At 40.0% G+C, this 20,698-nt stretch overlaps 1 protein-coding gene across 1 annotated transcript in view; it reads right to left on the bottom strand.

Annotated features, from left to right (window-relative positions):
- The window catches only part of Prune2 (prune homolog 2 with BCH domain), a 177,258-nt gene that overhangs the window by 133,369 nt on the left and 23,191 nt on the right, over window positions 1-20,698 (bottom strand). Inside the window, exon 6 of the mRNA XM_090329289.1 lies at window positions 20,480-20,574. Coding sequence (XP_090185415.1) covers window positions 20,480-20,574 — 95 coding nt within the window. The remainder of the gene's footprint in view (window positions 1-20,479; window positions 20,575-20,698) is intronic.

Raw genomic sequence — 20,698 nt, 5'->3', positions numbered from 1 at the left:
TAATAGAAGTGTTACATTATATTCACCAGATAGAAGGTGCATTACTTCCCAAACATTGATACCCTTTCTCAGGTCTTGGTCCCCATTTCCCTCCCCCCCACCCCTGCCCCTCATCTTGTTTTCCTATTTCAAAAAACTAGATAAACATATATACAATATATCAGATAACAAAGTAAAATGCTGCAACAACATGAGATAACCAAGGGACAGCAAAAGAGATGAGAGATAACATACTACATTAAGGACAACAATGACTCATTATATGGCTTTTGTTTCTATATCCTGGAGGTCCTTTCATTGACATAGGGTCTTAAAAAGTTTTCTTCCTCTGCTGGCTTTGAACCAATGTCCTTGCACTTTCAACTTCCTTTCAATTCTTAATGGGCATAAGCCACTGGCACCTGACAACTGTTTTATCATCAAAGTATTTTAATTTTTCTTTTATCAACTATTTTATTCTCATTATTATTATGTTGTTAGATTAGATTACAACATTAAATACTGCTTTATTAATATATTCTCTTTCAAAAATCTTTTTTATTACTATCTATTAAGTGTGCCAGGGTATTTTTTTGTGTTTTTTTTTCTTGTTGCCAGTCCTGGGGCTTGAACTCAGGGCTTGGGCACTGTCCCCAGGCGTTCTCAAGGCTAGCACTCTAGCACTTGAGCCACAACACCACTTCTGCCTTTTTCTGTGTATGTGGTTTCAAGGAATCAAACCCAGGGCTTCATGCATGCTAGGCAGGCACTCTACCATTAGATCATGCTCCCAGTCCTGGCATTTTATTTTAACATATTCATATCTGCTTACAGTGTACCCTGATCAGATTTTACCCCTCCACTCTCCCTTCTCTGTTTTTTTTTCACTGTAGAATCAATTTGGTATCATTGTATCCCTATTACCAACTATAAGTTCGACTATATGCCATAGTTAGTATTATTCCTTTTTTGTATCTATTTCCCTTTCCTTCTTAATATTTCCTTCTTTCTGAGGTAGAAAAGTCTGGCTACCACACACACTCATTCATCCGTTTGTCTGTAATTACAGACATTGCTTTGCCTCCAGCCTACCTGATGGTGACAGTAGCATCCACAGTGTTCCCACACTTACAAGCCTCTCCTCTCTGATCGAGTTTTCACTGCACACTGAAAAAAAAAGGGGAAGGGCCCATCTAATGGACAACAGACACATGAAGAAATGTTCAACATCTCTGGTCATCAAAGGAAATACAAATCAAAACAACACTAAGATTCCATCTTACCATAGTTAGAATGGCCATCATCAAGAATACAAATAATAACAGATAGTGGCACAGATGTGGGCACAAATGAACCCAAATATACTGTTGATGGGAACATAAACTAGTACAACCACCCTGGAAAGCAGTATGGAAGCTCCTCCAAAAACATAAAGCTACCCTATGGGGCTGGGAATTTAGCCTAGTGGTAGAGTGCTTGCCTAGCATGACCTGGATTCAATTCCTGGGTACCACATACATAGAAACAAGCTGGAAGTGGTGCTATAGCTCAAGTGGTAGAGCTCTAAACTTGAGAAAAGCTCAAGGACAGTGCACAGGCCCTGAGTTTAAGCCCTACAACTTGCAAAATACCCCCCCCAAAACAAAACAAAACAAAACAACAACAACAAAAAAAACCAAATACACTATGATCCAGCAATTCTACTCCTGGGCATGTATCCAAAAGATTACAAAACAAGATACAGTAAAGCCACATGATAGCCATGTTCATTGCAGCACTATAGCCAAGGTGTGAGATCAGCCCATAAAACCCCTCAACAGAATGTGGTATATATATGCACAAAGGAATTTTACTCATCTAGAAAGAATGCTACTGTAGCATTTGCAAAGAAATGGAATGGAAAGACCTGACCAAAACATAATGTTAAGTAAAGTAAGTCAAGTCAAGGAAAACAATGTATATTTTCTCTCATTTGTGGAAGCTAGAAATTATATATATATATATATATATACATACATGCAAACATACTTTGGTGAGGTATCCAAGTACACACAAGTGTATTAACTGAAATATGGTAGATTCAGGGGAGAACTAAAATTATGTAATTTCTTAGAAAGACTCACTAATGGTCCAAGAAAATAAATATCAAGAAATGATTGACTAAAAAAAAAGGATTGATTGAAAGTAGGAGTATGAGATTAAGGGAAAGGGGGGGTTAGACAAATGAAGAGAGAGAATGCAGAAAATGAAGGGAGAGAGTGTGGTCATAAAATCGAATGCATATTCTACAAAAGTAATAAAAGTAAGGGAAGGGTGGGGTTTGAAGGGATGGGGGAGGTTGATGAAAAAGGTGACATTACTCAAGATTCATTGTAACCAGGCACATGTGGCTCACACCTGTAATCCTAGCTGCTCATGGGGCTGAGATCTGAGTTCAAAACCAACCCCAGACAGAAAGGTCCCTGTGAGACTCTTATCTCTAATTAACCACTCAAAATAGAAATGGAGCTATAGTTCAAAGTGGTAGAATGCTAGCCTTGAGAAAAAGAACTTAGGAAACAGTGCCCAGGCCCTGAGTTCAGGCCCGGTGATGAACAACAACAACAAAAAAGATTCATTATATTCATTGACAACTTTGATGAGTGGCAACTCTTTACAGATAAGAAAGGAAGAAAGAGCCGGGCGTGGTGGCTCATGGCTGTAATCCTAGCTACTTGGGAAGCAGACAGTGGCACAGGATCTCAAGATCAAGGTTCAAAGCCAGCTCAGGCTCAAAAGGACCTGAAACTCTTATCTCCAATTAACCTCTAGAAAGCAGGAAGTGGAGCTTGGCTCAAGGGTAGGGTGGTAGCCTTGAGCTGAAGAGCTCAGGGATAGCACCTAGGCGGAGTTCAAGTCTCCTGATCCACAAAAACAAAGAAAAAGAGAGGGGGGGAGGGAAGAAGGGAGGGGGGAAGGAGAGAGGGATGGGGGAAGGAGAGAGGGAGGGAGGAAGATAGGAAGGAAGATAGGAAGGAAGAAAGAAGCTCATCTAATAACAGAACACTCAAAGCCTTCATATCCCAGATTCTCCTTATCTTTTCTCCTCTGACCATAACTTTTCACTCTCTGGCAACATCCAGTTTTTCAACATCCCTAGTCTCCAATGTTTCCTTTCCACCCTCTGTGTTCAATCAAGACCATTGTCAGTCTGGATGCCCTTTCTTCTTTCTGGATCCTCTTGATCCATCAAAAATCTGCTTGTCCCCTTCTCTGATTTTACTTATTTATTTATTTTGGCACTATAGGAGATTGAACTCAGGACCTTGCCCTCACTGTGCTGATCACACCCTCTACCACTTGAGCCATGCCTCTAGCCCCTCTTTGCACTGTTTATTTTTGAGTTAGGTCTCACTTGATGCCACAGCCAGTCACAGCTTGTGCTTCCTTGGGCGTCTGGGTGTGACAGGCACCTGCAATGACTCTGCCCAGTCATTGATTGACATGGAATTGCCAAAAAAATATTTTTAAACAGCTGACCTTGAACTGGAATTCTCCAGTTTCTATATCCCAGGAAGAGAGGGTTATAGACTTGAGACTTAACTCTCCCTCCCTCTGTCTATATCTTTCTTTATTATGGAGGTACTGGGGTTTGAAGTCAGGGCTTTACAGTTGGGAGGAAGCCAAGCAAGGACATGAGGACCTAAGTTCAGGATTTAGTACTGTCATATACTCACAACCCTCCCCCCCCACAAATAAGTAAGTAATTAAACAAACAAACAAACAAATAAAAAATCACCAAAGGTAAGTTCACACAAATGGTTGAAGCTAAAGGTGGAGTCATCTTGTGAAAGCAGCTTGAGGAAAGCCACACACATCTCTGTGTGTGTGTGTGTGTGTGTGTGTGTGTGTGTGTGTGTGTGTGTGTGTGACAAGGTAATGTCCAGGCCAAACACTGTTTATTAAAACAATGAATGAATCTGTAGATTAAGTGGTGATAAGTCAACTATAGAACACTGCCAAATTTCTTCAATGGGGGAACGCTCACGCCAGTCAAATATCAACACACAGAATATGTCTCTGACAGTTGTGTTCTCAGATCTAAAGCACAGGGCATGATCCAACTTCCAAGTTCTCTCCAGGTCCCCAGCACACACTCATAATGTTGTTGATAATCTGGTATCCACTGGTGGCAACCTACTTCCTACTCTGAGTGTCAGGAAAGCAATACTTATATTAAATTTTAGAAGCTATTGGGGAGGGGGGGCTTGTCAGGGACCCGCCAAGAAAACATTCCACAACAGCTCTTATAGAAACAAAATTGAGAAAGGCTACTCTTCCCTAATTCACTGGGTGTTCATCTCTCTGTTGATGTGGCGCAGACCACAGACTTTCTTTTTTTTTTCAGAACACATTGTTTTTCCCAGACCACAGATTTTGATAGGAAGAGGGTTTTGTTATAAATGATCTGAGTAGAGATACAACTTCTCTTTCCTTGATTTCAACTTTTCTTAATACAATCTCCCTCCCTCCCTCCCCTCCTCTCTGTCTCTCTCTGTTTCTGTCTGTCTGTCTCTCTGTCTCTCTCTCGTCTCTGGGCACTTTCCCTAAGCTTCCTTGGCTCAAGGCTAGCACTCTAAAGCTTGAGCTACACTGCCATTGCCAGTGTTTTCTGTGATTAATTAGAGATAAGAGTCTCATGGACTTTCCTGCTGGGCTCTGATCCTCAGATCTCAGCTTCCTCAGTAGTTAGGATTACAGGCATGACCCACCCGTGGTGCCTGGCAACTTTCCCTAATACTTTTGCATTCAGGATGTGGTGAGATCTGAAGGACCAAATGCAACCCTGCCTGGTCCTAACTTTGAACTCTTGGAGAACTGTTTGTTATCGTGTTTTGGTTGACTGTGGATAGAAACTTCACCTATAAAATAATGGGATCTGAATGCAAGATCGGCAATAATAAATGAGCAATCCAGAGGTATGTTGCCAAATTTTGACCAGTGTGTAAATTCCTATTTGCCACCTAGATCATAGAAATCACTACTGTAGATCCTGAGTGGAATGTTGAAGATGGAAGAACAGGTTCAGAATGGGAGAGGAGGGGTTTGCAATGAAGGTATAACCGTATAATTTACTTCGCATGAAACAAAGGAAGTGTCAAAATCCATCAGACTAGGTCAGAGAAAGAATGTGTGTTTATCATACCAAAGAACCTTGATACATGAGTATATTTGACCAGTTCAATGAAAGATCTATTGCAGTTAGCTGTAGATATCTTTGCAGTCTGTTTTGTTTGATAACAATTTTAAGTTGATGCTGACCTGTTTAGCATTGTTTATAATTTGTTGATAGTTGAGTATGACACATACCAAAATAACTATATTAGAAAGCTCAACAATCACAAAGATTGTGTGAGACACTGCCCAGGTATTCATGTCCTTGCCTGTCCACTATAAGGGGACTGGATTTACCTGGGTCTATAACAGTGACAAGAAAAACAAAGCACTGGGAATTCAAATCCCAGATCTCTTTCTTTCTATCAGAGACATGATTGATCATTTATTTGGAAACAGAAAAAGGAAATGCAAATGAGGTGATTTTTAATTGTCGTTTATGGATGCTAAGTCATAATGTCTGAATTGCTTTATTATCATTTGATGGACAAGTCAGTAACATATCATTTAAACTTTCTAATATCCAAACTTATTTTTCACTTTTTGTTGCTGTTTTGTTTTGCCTTTATTTGCCACACTGAAATGCCGTTCTGGGTTTTGATGCTGTACTGCAAAACTTTGTGAATTTAAGATTTCACTCTCAGCATTTCAGGAAAGGAAGATGTTGCACTGAATTCTTGGACCTCCGATTCACCTCGCACCTGCTTTTCTGCACCCCTAGGCTGCAGGAGAGCTAGCAAGATCTCTCTCTCTCTCTCAAGTGTGGTACTGTGTGCACACAATGTTAAGGAGTGGAAACAAACACTGAATAACATATGAATAATTTACAAGCTCTATTTTACACTTAGCATTTTTCAAAAAACACCTCCTGCTGCTAAAGCCCATGCCCCATAAACATCTCCAGTAAAGCAGTGATAAAGGCAAGAATAACAACCCCAGAATGATAAATAGAAGTCAAAATAAGGAGTGCTTGCCTTCCCAGTCAAATACAGAGGTTACAAGCACTTGCTCACTGTCACCTCCTTGTAATTGATTATAAAACAGTGCCGTATTTTGTGCCAGAAATAGATATGAGTGAAATCTACTAGCCATGATCTCATAACTACTAAATATTGATAATCAAGTGATAATTCGACACATGATGATGATATGACATGGAGGTATTTAAAAAAGGAAATACTGGTTGCAGGCAAATTTTGCAAGTTTTTGCCTTGAAAATAACAGCTCAAATGAAGCTAATTGAAAGGGAAGAATATTAGAAGAATGTGTTTTATTTCATAGTCTATGCTTAGGATATGAAATTAATTGATAAAAATCCCAGCGATACAACAATTCAATGTCTCGGTAGATTATTAATGAAAATTTATTTTAAATATTTTGCATCTTTAATTTCGCAAAATGATGATTTTTTTTCCTAAGAGGGGTTTCTACCAGTAACCACCAGACAAAGCTTTACCTTTGAAAGGACTGACTCTATGTTGTCAAAATCATTTGCAATAATTCCACACTCAAATCTGAAAAACAATGTAGCTATCTTTTAAGTCTTGACAGATTAAAAATTACTGTTTCTATTTCCATTGTGGGGGGGGGAAGCAAAACAAAAAAAAATAGCACCACAAATTCTAAGGGAAACTTCTTAGGGCTACTGTTTTGTAGATATAGTAATACATATTATCAAAGAGTTTAATATGATACAAAATATCTCCTGATGTCTTCGTTCAGTAGTTGTATACATGGTAAGAGAAACTCCAGTACAAAGTAAAGCAACACAACTCGTGGGTTTGTGGGAGCCATCAGTGCTTCGGAGAGACAGTGTTCAGAATCTGACCTAGGGCATCAATAAAACAGCGAAGACATGGACTCTTTTGATGGCGCACAAGCGTTATGCCATTAGCCAAGCTCAGATTGTAGCAGCCTATTCTTATAAGGTGACAAATTAACCATATGGCTACCTCGCAGATGACAAAACTAAAATATATTCAGCTCTGTGGGGTAAATATACCCACAGGCAAATCTAATATACTGACATTTTTAATACTAATTGAAGCTGATTGATTTACGTACCCTACGTTCTCAACTCTCCAAAATGAGGTATTTAATGTTTTATTTTTAAACACAATTAAAAAATAATATATAAATATATACATACTGCAAATGTAATACAGATAACAAATTCATTTAAGCCCATTTATGCACATTAGTAACACACCATGTGGCAGAAAGAGTAGGACTACAAGAAGACCCCTTGGCGATTTATTTTATATTAAATCCCTAATGGCCTCTCCTTATCTTTGCAAAAATATGCACGAAAGTCCAGGCTATGCAGCCATTGAAATGAATGGTTATTTATTTGCTAAACGAGAACCCTATGTTTAATGTTCCTTAGACATAAGGTAGTCTGGAAAAGTCGAATTCCTACAGCTCCATACATCATTTATTTTACATAGCCCTACTTCTCACAACAGGCAGCGGTGAAATATCTCTGAACAGCATTGGGAGTTGCTGAGATTTTTTTTTGTTTCAATTCCATTACTAGAAGATTAAATGTTAACATGTTTACTTGCTTCTTTAGCAACAAAAACAAATTGATGTACCATCCCGGTGCCTGGCACTACAGACATGAATACAAAATGGGAGAAAGTTTGCAGATCTCAAAAACTAAAATTCAATAATGGAGGATTCATGGAAAGTTCCAACTTGCAAATAAACCTCAGTCAATGGCCAAAAAAATTCAGCTTTTGTCTGGGGTAGGGAAGCAGTGGAAATAATATTAGAGAGTTTTACTAGTATGCTCCTATTCTTTCAAAGAATAAATCTTCTTTTTTCCCTTTTTGTATAATAATTTGTCAAAAATATAGAAAGAATGATACTGTATTATTTGTTAAGAAATGTAAAGACCTGGAAAAAAAATCAAGTGAATTAAGTCAGGTCCAGAGAGACAAAGATTGCATGATTTTCCCCCTTATATGTGGACGTGAGTTTGAGCTTATGAATTTGTAAATAAGTACATTGGTGGTTTGCAAGTGTATACAAACATATTAGCCAAAATACTGTAGATTGAAGGGAGAACTCAAATAGTGTAATTCTTTAGAAAGGCAAAGTCAAAGTTCAACAAAATAAACAGGAGGAAGCAGGTACTTGGAAGGAGTGGGAAGAGGTCAAGAGGAAAGAAATAGACAAATGACAGCGGGGAAATGCAGTAAAAAAATTCAATGTATAGCCTACCAGCTTGAGAAAAGTGAGGGGAGGGGTGGGTAGGAAGGAATGGGGGAGAATGGTGGAATGGGTGACATTGGTCAAGATGCATTATATTCATAAAACTGCTTTGTTAAATGGCAGCCACTTTGTGCAGCCACTTAAAGATGATTTTAAAATAAGAAAGAAAAAATATTGTGTAAAGTAGTTTCTATCATTTTTGCTGATGTAGATATAGTTTCCCATCAAGATATTTCCCATGGGATCACCCCATTTCAGGTTCACATAAGTAAAATGCTATTGTCCCAGGCAGATTCCCAGGAGACAGGGGCATAAACTCTCCCTCCACAGTTCCTCCATCAGAGTTCTGATAATTCCATACAGTATTCTGCTTCCTCTATAGCTCTTACGGCAGTCCTCCCTTTTGACTTCTGTTTCTTGACTTTTCTTTCTTTTTTGCTAGTACTAACGGCTTCATCTCAGGACTTTGTGCTCTTGCTTGACTTTTTCACTCAAGGCTGCTGTCATTCTACCACTGGTACCATAAAAGGTATTTTTTTTATGTTGGAGATAATAAATAGTCTCTTAAACTTTTCTTCCAGGGTGGGTTTTGAACTCTGGTTCTTCTATATCAGCCTATTACCAACAGTAGCCACTAGTACCTGGTACTCAATCTTGAGTCAGAGCACATCAAACTTGCCAAACTACAATTACTTGTCATGGTACTAAACTCTATAACAGAGAGGTAGGCACACAAACTCAGAAAATGTCACATTCTGGCATATTTATATGTTAACTTAAAGATTCAAATGGCAGAGTAGCAAAAACAGGTTAATACTATTCTTCCTGGTAGTGGGTGATACTGGGCTTTGAACTTAGGGCCCATACCTAATTGTAAGAGCTATCCCACTCCTTCAACGCTTTCTTGCAATGGTATTTTGAGATAAAATCTCACTTTAGTGCCAGGCCTAGGCTATTTTATGCTTCCCCTTATAATTGGGGTGATAGATGTTTACCACTATGCCCAGATTCTCTCACTGTGATGGAGTTCTTGCCAAAAAAAAAAAAATTGGTGGGGTGGAGCCTGGGTTGGCCTCCAACAATAATCCTTCTCGTATCGGCCTCCTATGTAATTAGGATGACAGCTCCAAAATGCAGCACCCAGAGAATGCTATTGAACATTCTTTCTATGGTTAGCAATCGTGCCAAGTCCTCAACTCCAAAAATGGACACAGGAGAAAGGAGGGGCAGTGCTCTAGTGTTGAACTTGGAGGTAGACTCACATAGTAGTTAAGGGGAATTAACAGAGAACCTTTTTTTTTTTGGTAGGGGTCTTGAACTTGGCCTTGGTGCTGTCCCTGAGTTCAAGGCTATCACCCTATCCTTGAGCCAAGCCTCACTTCCCGTTTTCCTTGGGGTTAATTGGAGATAAGAGTCTCAGGTCTTTTTGTGCCCTGGCTGGCTTTAAACTTTGATCTTCAAATTTCAGCCTCCTGAATAGCTAGGATTACAGGCATGAGCCATCACAACCAGCTTAACAGAGAACTTTCAGCTCACTGGGAGCAGGGCAGATGAATAAATTCTTTAAAAACAACTGAATATATATTGACATCTGGTGGCTTTACCTCCATTAGAAGAATCTTATAGGTTTTCCTTTTGTTTAAATTTCTAACCTGATGAAATACACATGATGCTTACATTGCTTTTGTGAGCCAACAAGGACTATGAGATAGTTTCAAAGTCTGAAATTTTACAAGGCTCATTTGTTTGTTTGTATGTGTGACATTCACTGGTAAAAAGAGTCTTGCAGACTTTCCTACTCAGACTGCCTTTTGTTATAAAACCATTATAGTCACAACAATAGATATGAAAAGAAAGAACTGTCTCAGCAAGGCAAAATTTACTTCTTCTTAGAAAGGTGAATCATCAGCTAAAAATCCACAAGTAAACACCCAGACTGTTCTGATATTCATTTCTAGGGCAATAAGCCCCACCTCACTACTCAGATTGGCTGAGCTCAGGTTCACAAAGTGCTGGAGAGGGGCTAGTCTGAATGGGGTAAAATGTATTTACATAAGGGGATTTTGAAATAAAAGGAACAGTTCACAATCTCAAAATATACCCCCACCATCTGCAATCTTAGACAGTCTGGAACGTGTTGTAATTCCTTCTTGAAAAGAAACCACCTTAAGACAAATTCTTACGTTCCAGAAATCTTCTTTTAGTGGCTTGAACTTTGAGTCTGGGTGGTGTCCCTGAGCCTCTGTGCTCAGGACAAGGATGGCTTACCACCTCTATATCCTAGCAATTCGGGAGGCTGAGATCTGAGGACAGCCACTTGAAGCCAGCCCAGGCAGAAAAGTTCCCTTGAGACTCTTATCTCCAATTAGCCATTCAAAAACCAGAAGTGAAGCTGAAGCTGAACTGGTAGAGCTCTAGCCTTGAGCTAAAAAGCTCAGGGACAGTACACCCAGGCCCAAAGTTCAAGCCCCATGACCAATTCCGCCCCCACCCAAAAAAAAAAACCAAATCCTTTCTTTTCTCAAAACAGTTCATCTTTTTCTTAACAAGGGACAAGCCACCAGGCCAAAACTAGGAACTTTCAAGCAATACACTTTGATAGAAAAGGCAGTTTTTCTCTAATTTTGAACCATAATCCCTAGATCTCAGCTTCGTGAGTAGCTAGGACTACAGCAGCAGCCCACTAAGTCTCATTTTGTATGATTGCGTTATGTTAGAGTGCCATATGTGAATATACGCATAGACAATGCCTTCTGAGTATGCGCATTCCCTTCCATTCCTCTCCAGTGTTTCTGACCCTGGGGACTCCAGTAGTTGCAGTTCCTTGTTCTGTAACTAGATCTCTCAACCACTTTTTCAGATCCTCTTATACCTGTCATTCTCGCTGCTCTCTCCCACCCAGCCTTTGCCATTACTGTGCATTCTGAATTCTGTATTCTATATTCCAGGTCCCTATCCTATGACTGGCTCACTCTGAATTAACAGATAAAAAAAATCAGCCTTATCTCTCAGATGGACCAAGTAGAAAGAACCAAAGCTTTTCTTTCATTTTTCTTTTTCTTTCTTTTCTTCTTTTTTCCTAACTCTTCTTCCTCTTCTTCCTCCTTCTTCTTCCCCTCCTCCTCCTCCTCCTCCTCCTTCTTCTTTTTCTTCTTCCTCTTCCTCCTCCTCTTCCTCCTCCTCCTCCTCTTCCTCCTCCTCCTCCTCTTCCTCCTCCTCCTCCTGTTTCTTCTTCTTCTTCTTCTTCTTCTTCTTCTTCTTCTTCTTCTTCTTCTTCTTCTTCTTCTTCTCCTCCTCCTCCTCCTCCTCCTCCTCCTCCTCCTCCTCCTCCTCCTCCTCCTCCTCCTCCTTCTTCTTCTTCTTCTTCTTCTTCTTCTTCTTCTTCTTCTTCTGTGGGTCATGGGGCTTGAACTCAGCCTGGACGAGGTCCCTGAGATCTTCAGCTCAAGGCTACTGCCCTACCCTTAAACCAAGCCCTACTTTTCATTTTCTAGAAGTTAATTGGTGATTAATTGGTGATAAGGGTCTCAGGTCCTTTCATGCCTGGGCTTGTTTTGAACCTTGATCCTCAGATCTCAGCCTCCTGAGTAGCTAGGATTACAGGCGTGAGCCACTGCCCAGCTTCTTTCCTTTTTTAAAAAAAAAATCATTTTTTTGTTTTATTTTGTGCTAGTACTGGGGCTTTAACCCTAGGCTTAGCTTTTCCTGTCAACCCTGGTGCTCTACCATTTGAGCCACACCTCTGCCTCTCTATTGTTGCTGGTTGATTGGAAATAAGAGTCTCACAAACTCTTCTGCATAGCTTTTCTTTCAACTTTGGTCCTCAGATTGAAATCCTCAAAATCTTGGTCTCCTAAGTACCTAGGGTTTCAGGCATGAACTACTTGTCCCTAGACCAACTTTTCTATTGAATTAGACATCACCACTCCTGCAGTCAGCCAAAGCCATTCAGGCCTATCTCTGCTGCCACCTCACTATGTTTAGAACAGTACTGACTGCCACCTGTTACTCTGTGATGCCCATTATCCTCCTGCTCGTACACCACGCGGTCTTCGTTCAGTCTGCCTCACTCCACTAGATTCCCCAGACCTAACACTAGATTGAATCCAAGTATTAGGGAAAAAGTCATTCCATTTTTGTGTCTCAATATCAAGAGCCATGCTCTCTTTTCTTCCTCCTTAGGACATAGTCTTCCTAGTACCTAGAATGTTCTTTCTTGTGTAGCTGACCTCTACCCACTTTTCAGAGTTCAGTTTCATCTCAAATCATTCTTCATTCTTGTTTTTGGCATCCTGTATTGGCCATGAGAGCCCATTAAGATGACCAAATGTTTATACGTTATTAAGAGGATAGAAAGTATTGTGCAACAGAACATAGTTTGTCCTGCAGGCACTTTGGAGACCTACCTGATATGTGGTAAGTGCCAGATGCTGGTGGCTTGCATCCATAGCCCTGGCTACTGGGTAAGTTGAGATCTGGAACCACAGTTTAAGGACAGTACAGGCAGATAAACTCTATCTCCAAAGAACCAACAAAATAAAAACAGAAGTAGAGGTGTGGCTCAGTGGTAGACTGCCATCTGTGAGAAAACTAAGTCAAATGAGAGGTCAAGTCCAGGAGTTCAAGCCCTAGAAACTACACAAATAAATAACAGTAAAATTTGAAACTGCCTGGGTGGCTCAGGCCTGTAATCCTAGCTACTCAAGAGGCTGGGATCTGAGTTTTGAATTTAGAAGCCACCAGGACATGAAGGGCTAGCCCTAAGACACTTATATATAATAAACTACTCAGAAAATGCCAGAAGTGGTGCTGTGGCTCAAGTGATAGATTGTTAGCCTTGAGCATAAAGAGGCTCAGAGACAGCACCCAAGCCCTGAGATCAAGTCCGAGGGACAGTTAAAAAATACTAATGGCTTGATAAGCTACTAAGTGGATGAATGCAGTGAGCTCATGGATTCTGCTCCTCCTCTCCTCTTCAACTCAGATGTTCCAAGACAAACTGGCGATTCGTGGGTTATAGGCTGAGTTAGGGTACTAAAGCCTCAGCTGTTAGTTGAGCTGTGTCTGATACCCTCTCTGTTTGGCTCTTTACACAGGTAGCGACAAGATGATGGTTTTGCTTCTCATTTATCATAAAAAGAAAGCACATATAAAGACTATAACAGGCATATCTGATGTGAACAATTGTAAAGAAGTTTGAAAAGGTATCATAAGAAACCAAATAGTTAGAAGCTAAACCGTTGGAAGGCAAACCATAGACATTTCATGATTCACCTTTTTTTGCCAGAAGAATTTTTTTAAAGTTCATTTACAAAATTGGCCTATTAGGAGTTATTTCAAAGAGTGGTCACAGATTTACTGAGAAGGCAAAAACCAAAATTGTACACTCAATGAATTGTATAGTAAGAATTTGATGAATGCTGACTATTACACTGATTTTCTACAATTTTAATCATTCAAGCTGTTGGCAAGCCATACTAATACAATAAGCATTATATTATTCGTTTGAAGGGAGACAATATTCTAGCATCTTTACCCTTTTTATTTAAACCACCACTAGGCGGCACCACTGACCCATTCTTCTTCAGGAGCCAGCCAGTTTGTTCCAAAAGTAACTGTCCTCAACCATTTCTTTGTTTCTTACTAGTTCCCCTGACTTGTCACTAGTATAAATTATTAGAATAAATAATTTCATCTTGATGTGGACTAACAAACAGTCTTTGTTACTTAGAAAACTTCTGAGCATTTGTGCATGGGAGAGGAGCAGTGCTAACATACATGCCCTGAACCAGTTTTCTTTTAAGGTGATTTCTCAGACAAGAGAAAAGGGAATTTCTTGCTTCTTTTCTATGGCAAGTGGATACAGACTAGTAATTAACCATTAAAAATATTGCATTTTTTTCCTGAAGAAAACTTAATTTAAATGGAGGTCAGCAAATCAGCACAATAATTCTGAAGTCAGAAGTTAGAAAATAAGCGAGAGGAAAGGTAAGCAACAACTGCTATTAAAAGTAACCTCTGGCAGCTAAAACTGGTCTGAGTACATTCCTAAAAAACATAATTAGCCAAATCCTTCCAGAAATTAAGCCATCAAAATGACATTATAGTACACTTAAAAAATGTATTTACAGAGCGAAAGAGCAGCCATCCTAGCATATCGCTATGTCCTGAGGGGTTCCCTTCTCATGAGAAAAAAATGCAGCAGAGAATTAGATGCTGTGCTGTGAAGAAACTTCAAATTGTCACAGATACATTCTGGGCAATGCTTTTTCTTAATTCATTTAGTGGTGCTCAAGTTGACAGTGAATGAATTCAATTGGTTGCTTTCTACTTTCTTTGTCATCTTACAGGATGATCAGAATAACTAGAACTATAGCTTGCTAAGACTTGGCCAACTACCAACAGATATTGAAGAGTGATGAATGACAACAGAGGTGCTGAGCAGGGCACTGGTGGGTCACACCTGTAACCCTAGCTAGCCAGAGGAAGGCCATCTCCAGATCAGTTTCCTCACCTCCACTCTGGCACTTATTGCAGACACTGGCTGATAATTCTCCAGGCTTGCTCTTTTTCCCCCACTTGGGCACATAACAAACTGGATTACATTTCTCAGGTTTTACTAAATGCAGCTTTAGGACTGCACCAGTGAAAGAGAAGTAGCCTTCATCCTTAGTCCCTAAGTCCCTTGTCCCTTTCTAGATCAGGTGGAGACAGCTACCATGGCCATACTGGCTATTGAACATGGTCTTGACTTTTCTCCCCCACTCTTCCCTCTTCCCCTCCCCTCACTGGAACACTGAACTGCTGAACAAGCCTCTCAGCTTTAGATTTATTTGTTCTTTCTGGGTGGTGGTAGTGCTGGTAGTGGTGGTGGCAGGGTGTGTGTGTGTGTGTGTGTGTGTGTGTGTGTGTGTGTGTGTGTGTGTGTCTAAGATTTGAACTAAGATCCTAGGCAATGCCCCTTATCTTTTTTTTTCCCTCAAAGCTGGCACTCTGCCACTTGAACCATAGCTTCAGCCTTTCATTGGCCAATCAGAGATATATGATAAGAGTGCCCAAGCTGGCTTTGAATCATGATCCTCAGATCTTAGTACCCTAAGTAGCTAGGATTGTAGGCATGAGCCCCTAGGGCCAAGATTGGGGTTTTGTTGTTGTTGTTGTTGTTGTTGTTGTTGTTGTTATTGTTGTTGCTACAGCTGCTGAACACATCTTAATAGGAGCAACATGGCAGCTGTGTCTCCTGGGACTGCTGGAAGGACTGAGTGCTTGAAAGGTCTTACTGTATTATCTGGTCCCCAGTGTGTCCTTCTACTGTGATGAGGAAGAACTGACTCAACTGGACCCAAAAGGAAGGGAAAGCTTGTAGTAGTAGAAGCAGTGCTTATAGCAGCTTATAGTAGTGAGGTGATATAGACATATTTCCACTGGCTGCAAAAAATGCTGTTGTTACTTAAACTTCAGGGCAAGTGTTTGGCATTCTTCAAAACAAAAAAAAAGGAAAAAAAAAGTAGGCAACTAAAAACACTTTATTCTTGACTTCAAAAAACTAAACAACAAAACTCCCAGCTCAAACAAGGATAAACCAGATGCCCAATCTTAAATCCCCAATAACAATGGGTCATTTATACTTGCTGGCTGGAATGGAAGTTGAGGTTCCCTTTTGTTAGGAAGGAGTTAATGGTGATCCTGCAAATTCAAGTAGGCCTGTGCTCTTTTTGCTAATGGAAAATGCTGGTATGTTCCCCAAGAGGGAAGTTTGGGGGGGCGGGCGTGTGGCCAGGGATCTCTGTGCCAGGTGGAATGAGTCAGAAACCTGATTCACTTCAGTAGCATGCAGGGCATGTGTTCTCCCTTTCAGTTTTCTGACAGCAGAGGTTGCCCGTGTCATGGGCACCGCTGAACACAGCCCAGAGAGAAAACAGACCTAAACAATTCTTGGGAATTCAAACTTCAGTGGAAAGTCCTCACTGAGAGAAACTGATTTGAAAGCAAAACACGTGGCAGCAGCAGATGAAATATGCCTAGTGGGCAACAGGCTTGTATAGATAGCCTTACTATAAGGGGCATTCCTTCATGGGCACTGGAATATTTCACCCTAGTTTATGCCATGGCTTGAGTAATATCTTCCTAAAATTCATATACTGAAATATTTGTGTGTGTGTGTGTGTGTGTGTGTGTGTGTGTGTGTGTGTGTGTGTGTGTGTAGAGCTGTGGCTTAGAGTAGCAGAGTGCTAGCCTTGAATGAAAGAACTCAGAGAGTATTCAGGCCCTGAGTTCAAGTCCTATGAGTAACCAAAAAACAACAAAAAAAGAAAAAAAACAAATGCTATCATGATCAGTTCTGCTGGCAGAGGAAGAATGGCAAAAATGTGTTCCAATTGTGCTTTAGTATCCCTGAATTCTCTTCTGATAGTTAAACCAACAAGCAATGAATAAAAAGGACACAAAAGATGGATGCAGTAGATGACCCCATGGAAGTGCAGTCACAATGTCCTGTGCTGTGTTCAGATTCACCACCATGCCCCAGATGCCATATGACAAGGGGTCGCAGTGTCTGCTCCTTAGTCCCAGTTTCCCACAGCCTTCCTGGTGTCCCTCTGACTTCACAGGTGGCTTTGCTTCCCTCGTTGTCCAAGTCTTGTCCACTCTAACCTCAGACATAGACACACCGAGCAGTGAAGTCCTCCTTTACTGTGTGGTTCTTCCCAAAGCAATGCTCTGCAGACTTGTGGAGACTGCAGTAGTCATGCCGGGGAGATTTCACAATGGAATGAACAGACACAGGGCTGTTAGCTTTCCTCCTAATCAGATGGGGGACTAGAGTTCATCTTTCTTCCAAATGGCAGTGGTTTTCACCTCACAAGCCTTGGTTCTTCTGCAGGGTGTGTACTACATAGCACAAGAGACAGATCTTTCTAAGCTTCTGGATCTTTCTATTCTAGAAAGTTTACTGGACCATCAAGGAAATAGAGGACATGACACATGGGGAATTACCTTTCCTATTTTCCCTGATGTGTGGCAGAGCCTTTAGCTTCAACAGTGAATGCTTTGCTCACTCCCCCCCCCCCTTTTTTTTTACATCAGGATGAGTAGTACTACCCAGAAACACATGGGCCTTTTTAAAACAATTTATTTATCAAATGTTAGTTGTCTGAAAGAAAGTCGTTGGAGGGCATCAGAGTATATTGCCATAGTTGTCTAGGTAGTTATAGTTTATTTAAATTGAAAAGGAAAGAGAAAAATAAGATCCCAGTGGGACCCACTGAAAATGCTAGTCATTTGCATTTACTAGTTGCCCAGCTCTTTGTCAGAAAACTGAACAAAGACCAATGAAAATGGTAGTGCTGTGATCTTCCATGAACTCAATTGAAGTTTAAGTATGGTTCAATATATTTTTTTAAAAGTTCAAACTTAGTGGAGATTTAAGACCTACATTGGTCACCTAGTCCAAATTGTGTAAAAGTTTGGAGATTGGTAGTAAAACCTGGAGAATTTCTTGGTCTCCTTTTTGGTTTGTTCACTGGTTGTTTTTTCAACCAGGGTCTTCTCTTTAGGTAGCCCATACTGTCCTCGAACTCACAATCCTCCTGCCTCAGCCGTGCAAGTGCTAAGATTACAAGTACATGCCATTGCTGCTGAAGACAAATGGAGAATTCCCAAGAGTCATCATGAAACATCTAGGCTGACCCTGCATAGGGGAGAGACAAGACTAAGAAAATCATTGGAGCTATGAAGATTTCTTTAAGAATATCTAGATTGGCTGGATACTGGTGGCTCACTCTTGTAATCCTAGCTACACAAGAGGCAGAGGATTGAGGATTGTTGGGATTCTATGCTGCCATCAGAAAGAATGACATCGCCCCCTTTGTAGGGAAATGGAAAGACTTGGAAAAAATCATATTAAGTGAAGTAAGCCAGTAAAGGTCCGTGAGACTCTTATCTTCAAGTAACCACTAGCAAACCAAAAGTTGAGATTGGTAGAGTGCTATCCTTGAACAAAAGAGTTCAGAGACAATGCCCAAGCCCTGAGTTCAAGCCCCACAATCAGAACAACAACAACAAAAACTACATTGATAGGGCAATTGTATAACTGTTTGAAAACACACAAAACAAAGTACTCATTACTATTATTACTATTATTTTGTTGTTTGTGGGACTTGAACTCAGAGCCTAGGTGCTAGCTGTCCCAGAGCCTCCTTATATGCAGGGCTAGCACTCTACCACTTGAGCCACAGCATCATTTCCAATTTTTGAGTGGTTAATGGAAGATAAGCATTTTTGGGAGATTATACTTCCTGGGCTGGCTTCAAACTACGATCCTCAGACCTCAGCTGCCCAAGTAGCTAGGATGACAAGTATGAGACACTGATGCAAGCTATAATTATTTTTTAAGTAAGGTGAATAGAAGTGAGAAAAGAATGTAGGAATATAATAAACCATGAGTAGCAGGAAAAACACACAGCATCACAGGATAATCTAGAGACAAAAGCAAACTCTGCCTCTAACATGCAGATGTTCCCCCCAAACGACAGAATTGATAAATAATATGTATTTTCTATTTCAAAAAAGATGCACAATATTACTAATGAATACTTTCTATATTTCCGGTGACCTTTGACAACCTATGCAAAGACAGATATGGCTTCTCCATCTGAGTAGACTTTCAACTCTATCCTCTGTACATATACAAATGTCCTTTCTTCTCCATGAACTCTTCCAGAGATATACTTAATCACCTGATTAATTACTGGACCTCTGTATAAACTGCTATCAAGATTAAGATGATCACTTTATCACTGATTCTGCTGGATAAACAGTCACCGTTTAACGTGTCTGACAAAGTCATTTGTATACCCTCGTAACATAAATGAAGGTACATTAAGGCTGCAATAAGCCTATCATATGAATAGCTTTCAAATAATTTGATAACTAGAGACAGTTTCCTAAGCAATTACAAGTAGTTCTCTGTTAATTTAGAAAGAAATTCCAAACAAGGCACTTAAAGTCTAATAAGATGCCATTAAATGAAGGAGGACGGGGCGGGGGGAGATAAAGAAAACCCTAAGGCTTGAACTAGTAGAAATGATTCTCAGAGCTACTGACCCTTGCAATATCCATGTTTCTTGAGTTTCTAGACACAGGCAGATTTCTAATTGAAGGTGATTATCTAGTTACTACATCCCAAATTGCATGAATCTCTTAAACTGATTCACAACAACCACTAATTATATGGCACATTTATCAACCTGCAAGTCCATAGAAACTGTTGAGATGATCTACACTGGAAACTGTGAAACACTGTGTATTGTCTCCTGCTCCTTATGGAGCTCCACGAGATGAATTTTAGGGTCGGTCAATGAGACCACATTCACACTGAGACCACAGAATAAAACTTCCACCTTGCTCTTGGATTTTCTGAGGTGAAAATGCCAATAGGCCTGTCAGTCATTCCAAATAAATGCACTCATGGGTAGAGTTACCATCACAAGAGTAGAAAAAGAACAGCAATGCACAAGTCTCAAGACAAGTTCCGATTCAGCAAATTGTATTTCCCTACCCTTGACTCATGGGCTGCATGAGCTTAATTGGGAAAATACAGAATATACAGACATTGGCAAAGACACAAATGCACATCTATAAAACATAGTTTTAATTAGCTGGGCTAATTAAGATGAACATTCCAGTCATTGAAATCCCCCAAGATCAACAAAAGATAATTTACCAACAAGGCACCAAGGTGAGTCATTTGTTGAACAGATTAAAGGTCTCTCCTTACCAATATTCTTGTCTTCATTGATTACCAACATGAGATGCCCACAACAACTTGCAAAATCCAAAGGAAAACTTATTTATACAGAGAAAAATACATAAGTGAACCTAATCACATGCACAAAAATTGCTGTTAATAAAGATGAAATGCACATGCATCTGTGGGTGTTTGTGTTTTATATGTTGGTGTGGTGAGGTGAGTAAAGTAACTCTCATCTTGAGAGTCGAGATTTGGTTGTTTTCCATTGTCTCAGCATAACAATAATAACGTGTGCTCCATGTCACATCTTGCACAGAGAAAGAAATACAGTGAAAGACTAGTACAGGTACAGAGAAGAAAGTAGAATGAGCAAATCCTTACCTCAAGGGTCATGCTTGCAGTGCCAATAGCTACCTTGATTTCTCCATCTGTTACTTCCTTTAGATCTTTCAACAGTATTTGTTCAATACTCAAACCTGTGGACAATAGGGGGCATTTTATGGGGAAGCTTAGAGAACAAATTTTGTACTATCAAAGGGTGATTTAAACAATTCATTTCATTTATATGAATACTTCTAGTATAATTTTTTTATCATTAAA

Source organism: Megascapheus bottae, chromosome 3, assembly GCF_031878675.1.
Source record: "Megascapheus bottae isolate mThoBot1 chromosome 3, mThoBot2.hap1, whole genome shotgun sequence".
Classification (NCBI taxonomy): Eukaryota; Metazoa; Chordata; class Mammalia; order Rodentia; family Geomyidae; genus Megascapheus; species Megascapheus bottae.
This window is presented reverse-complemented; position numbering and strand designations above follow the sequence as displayed.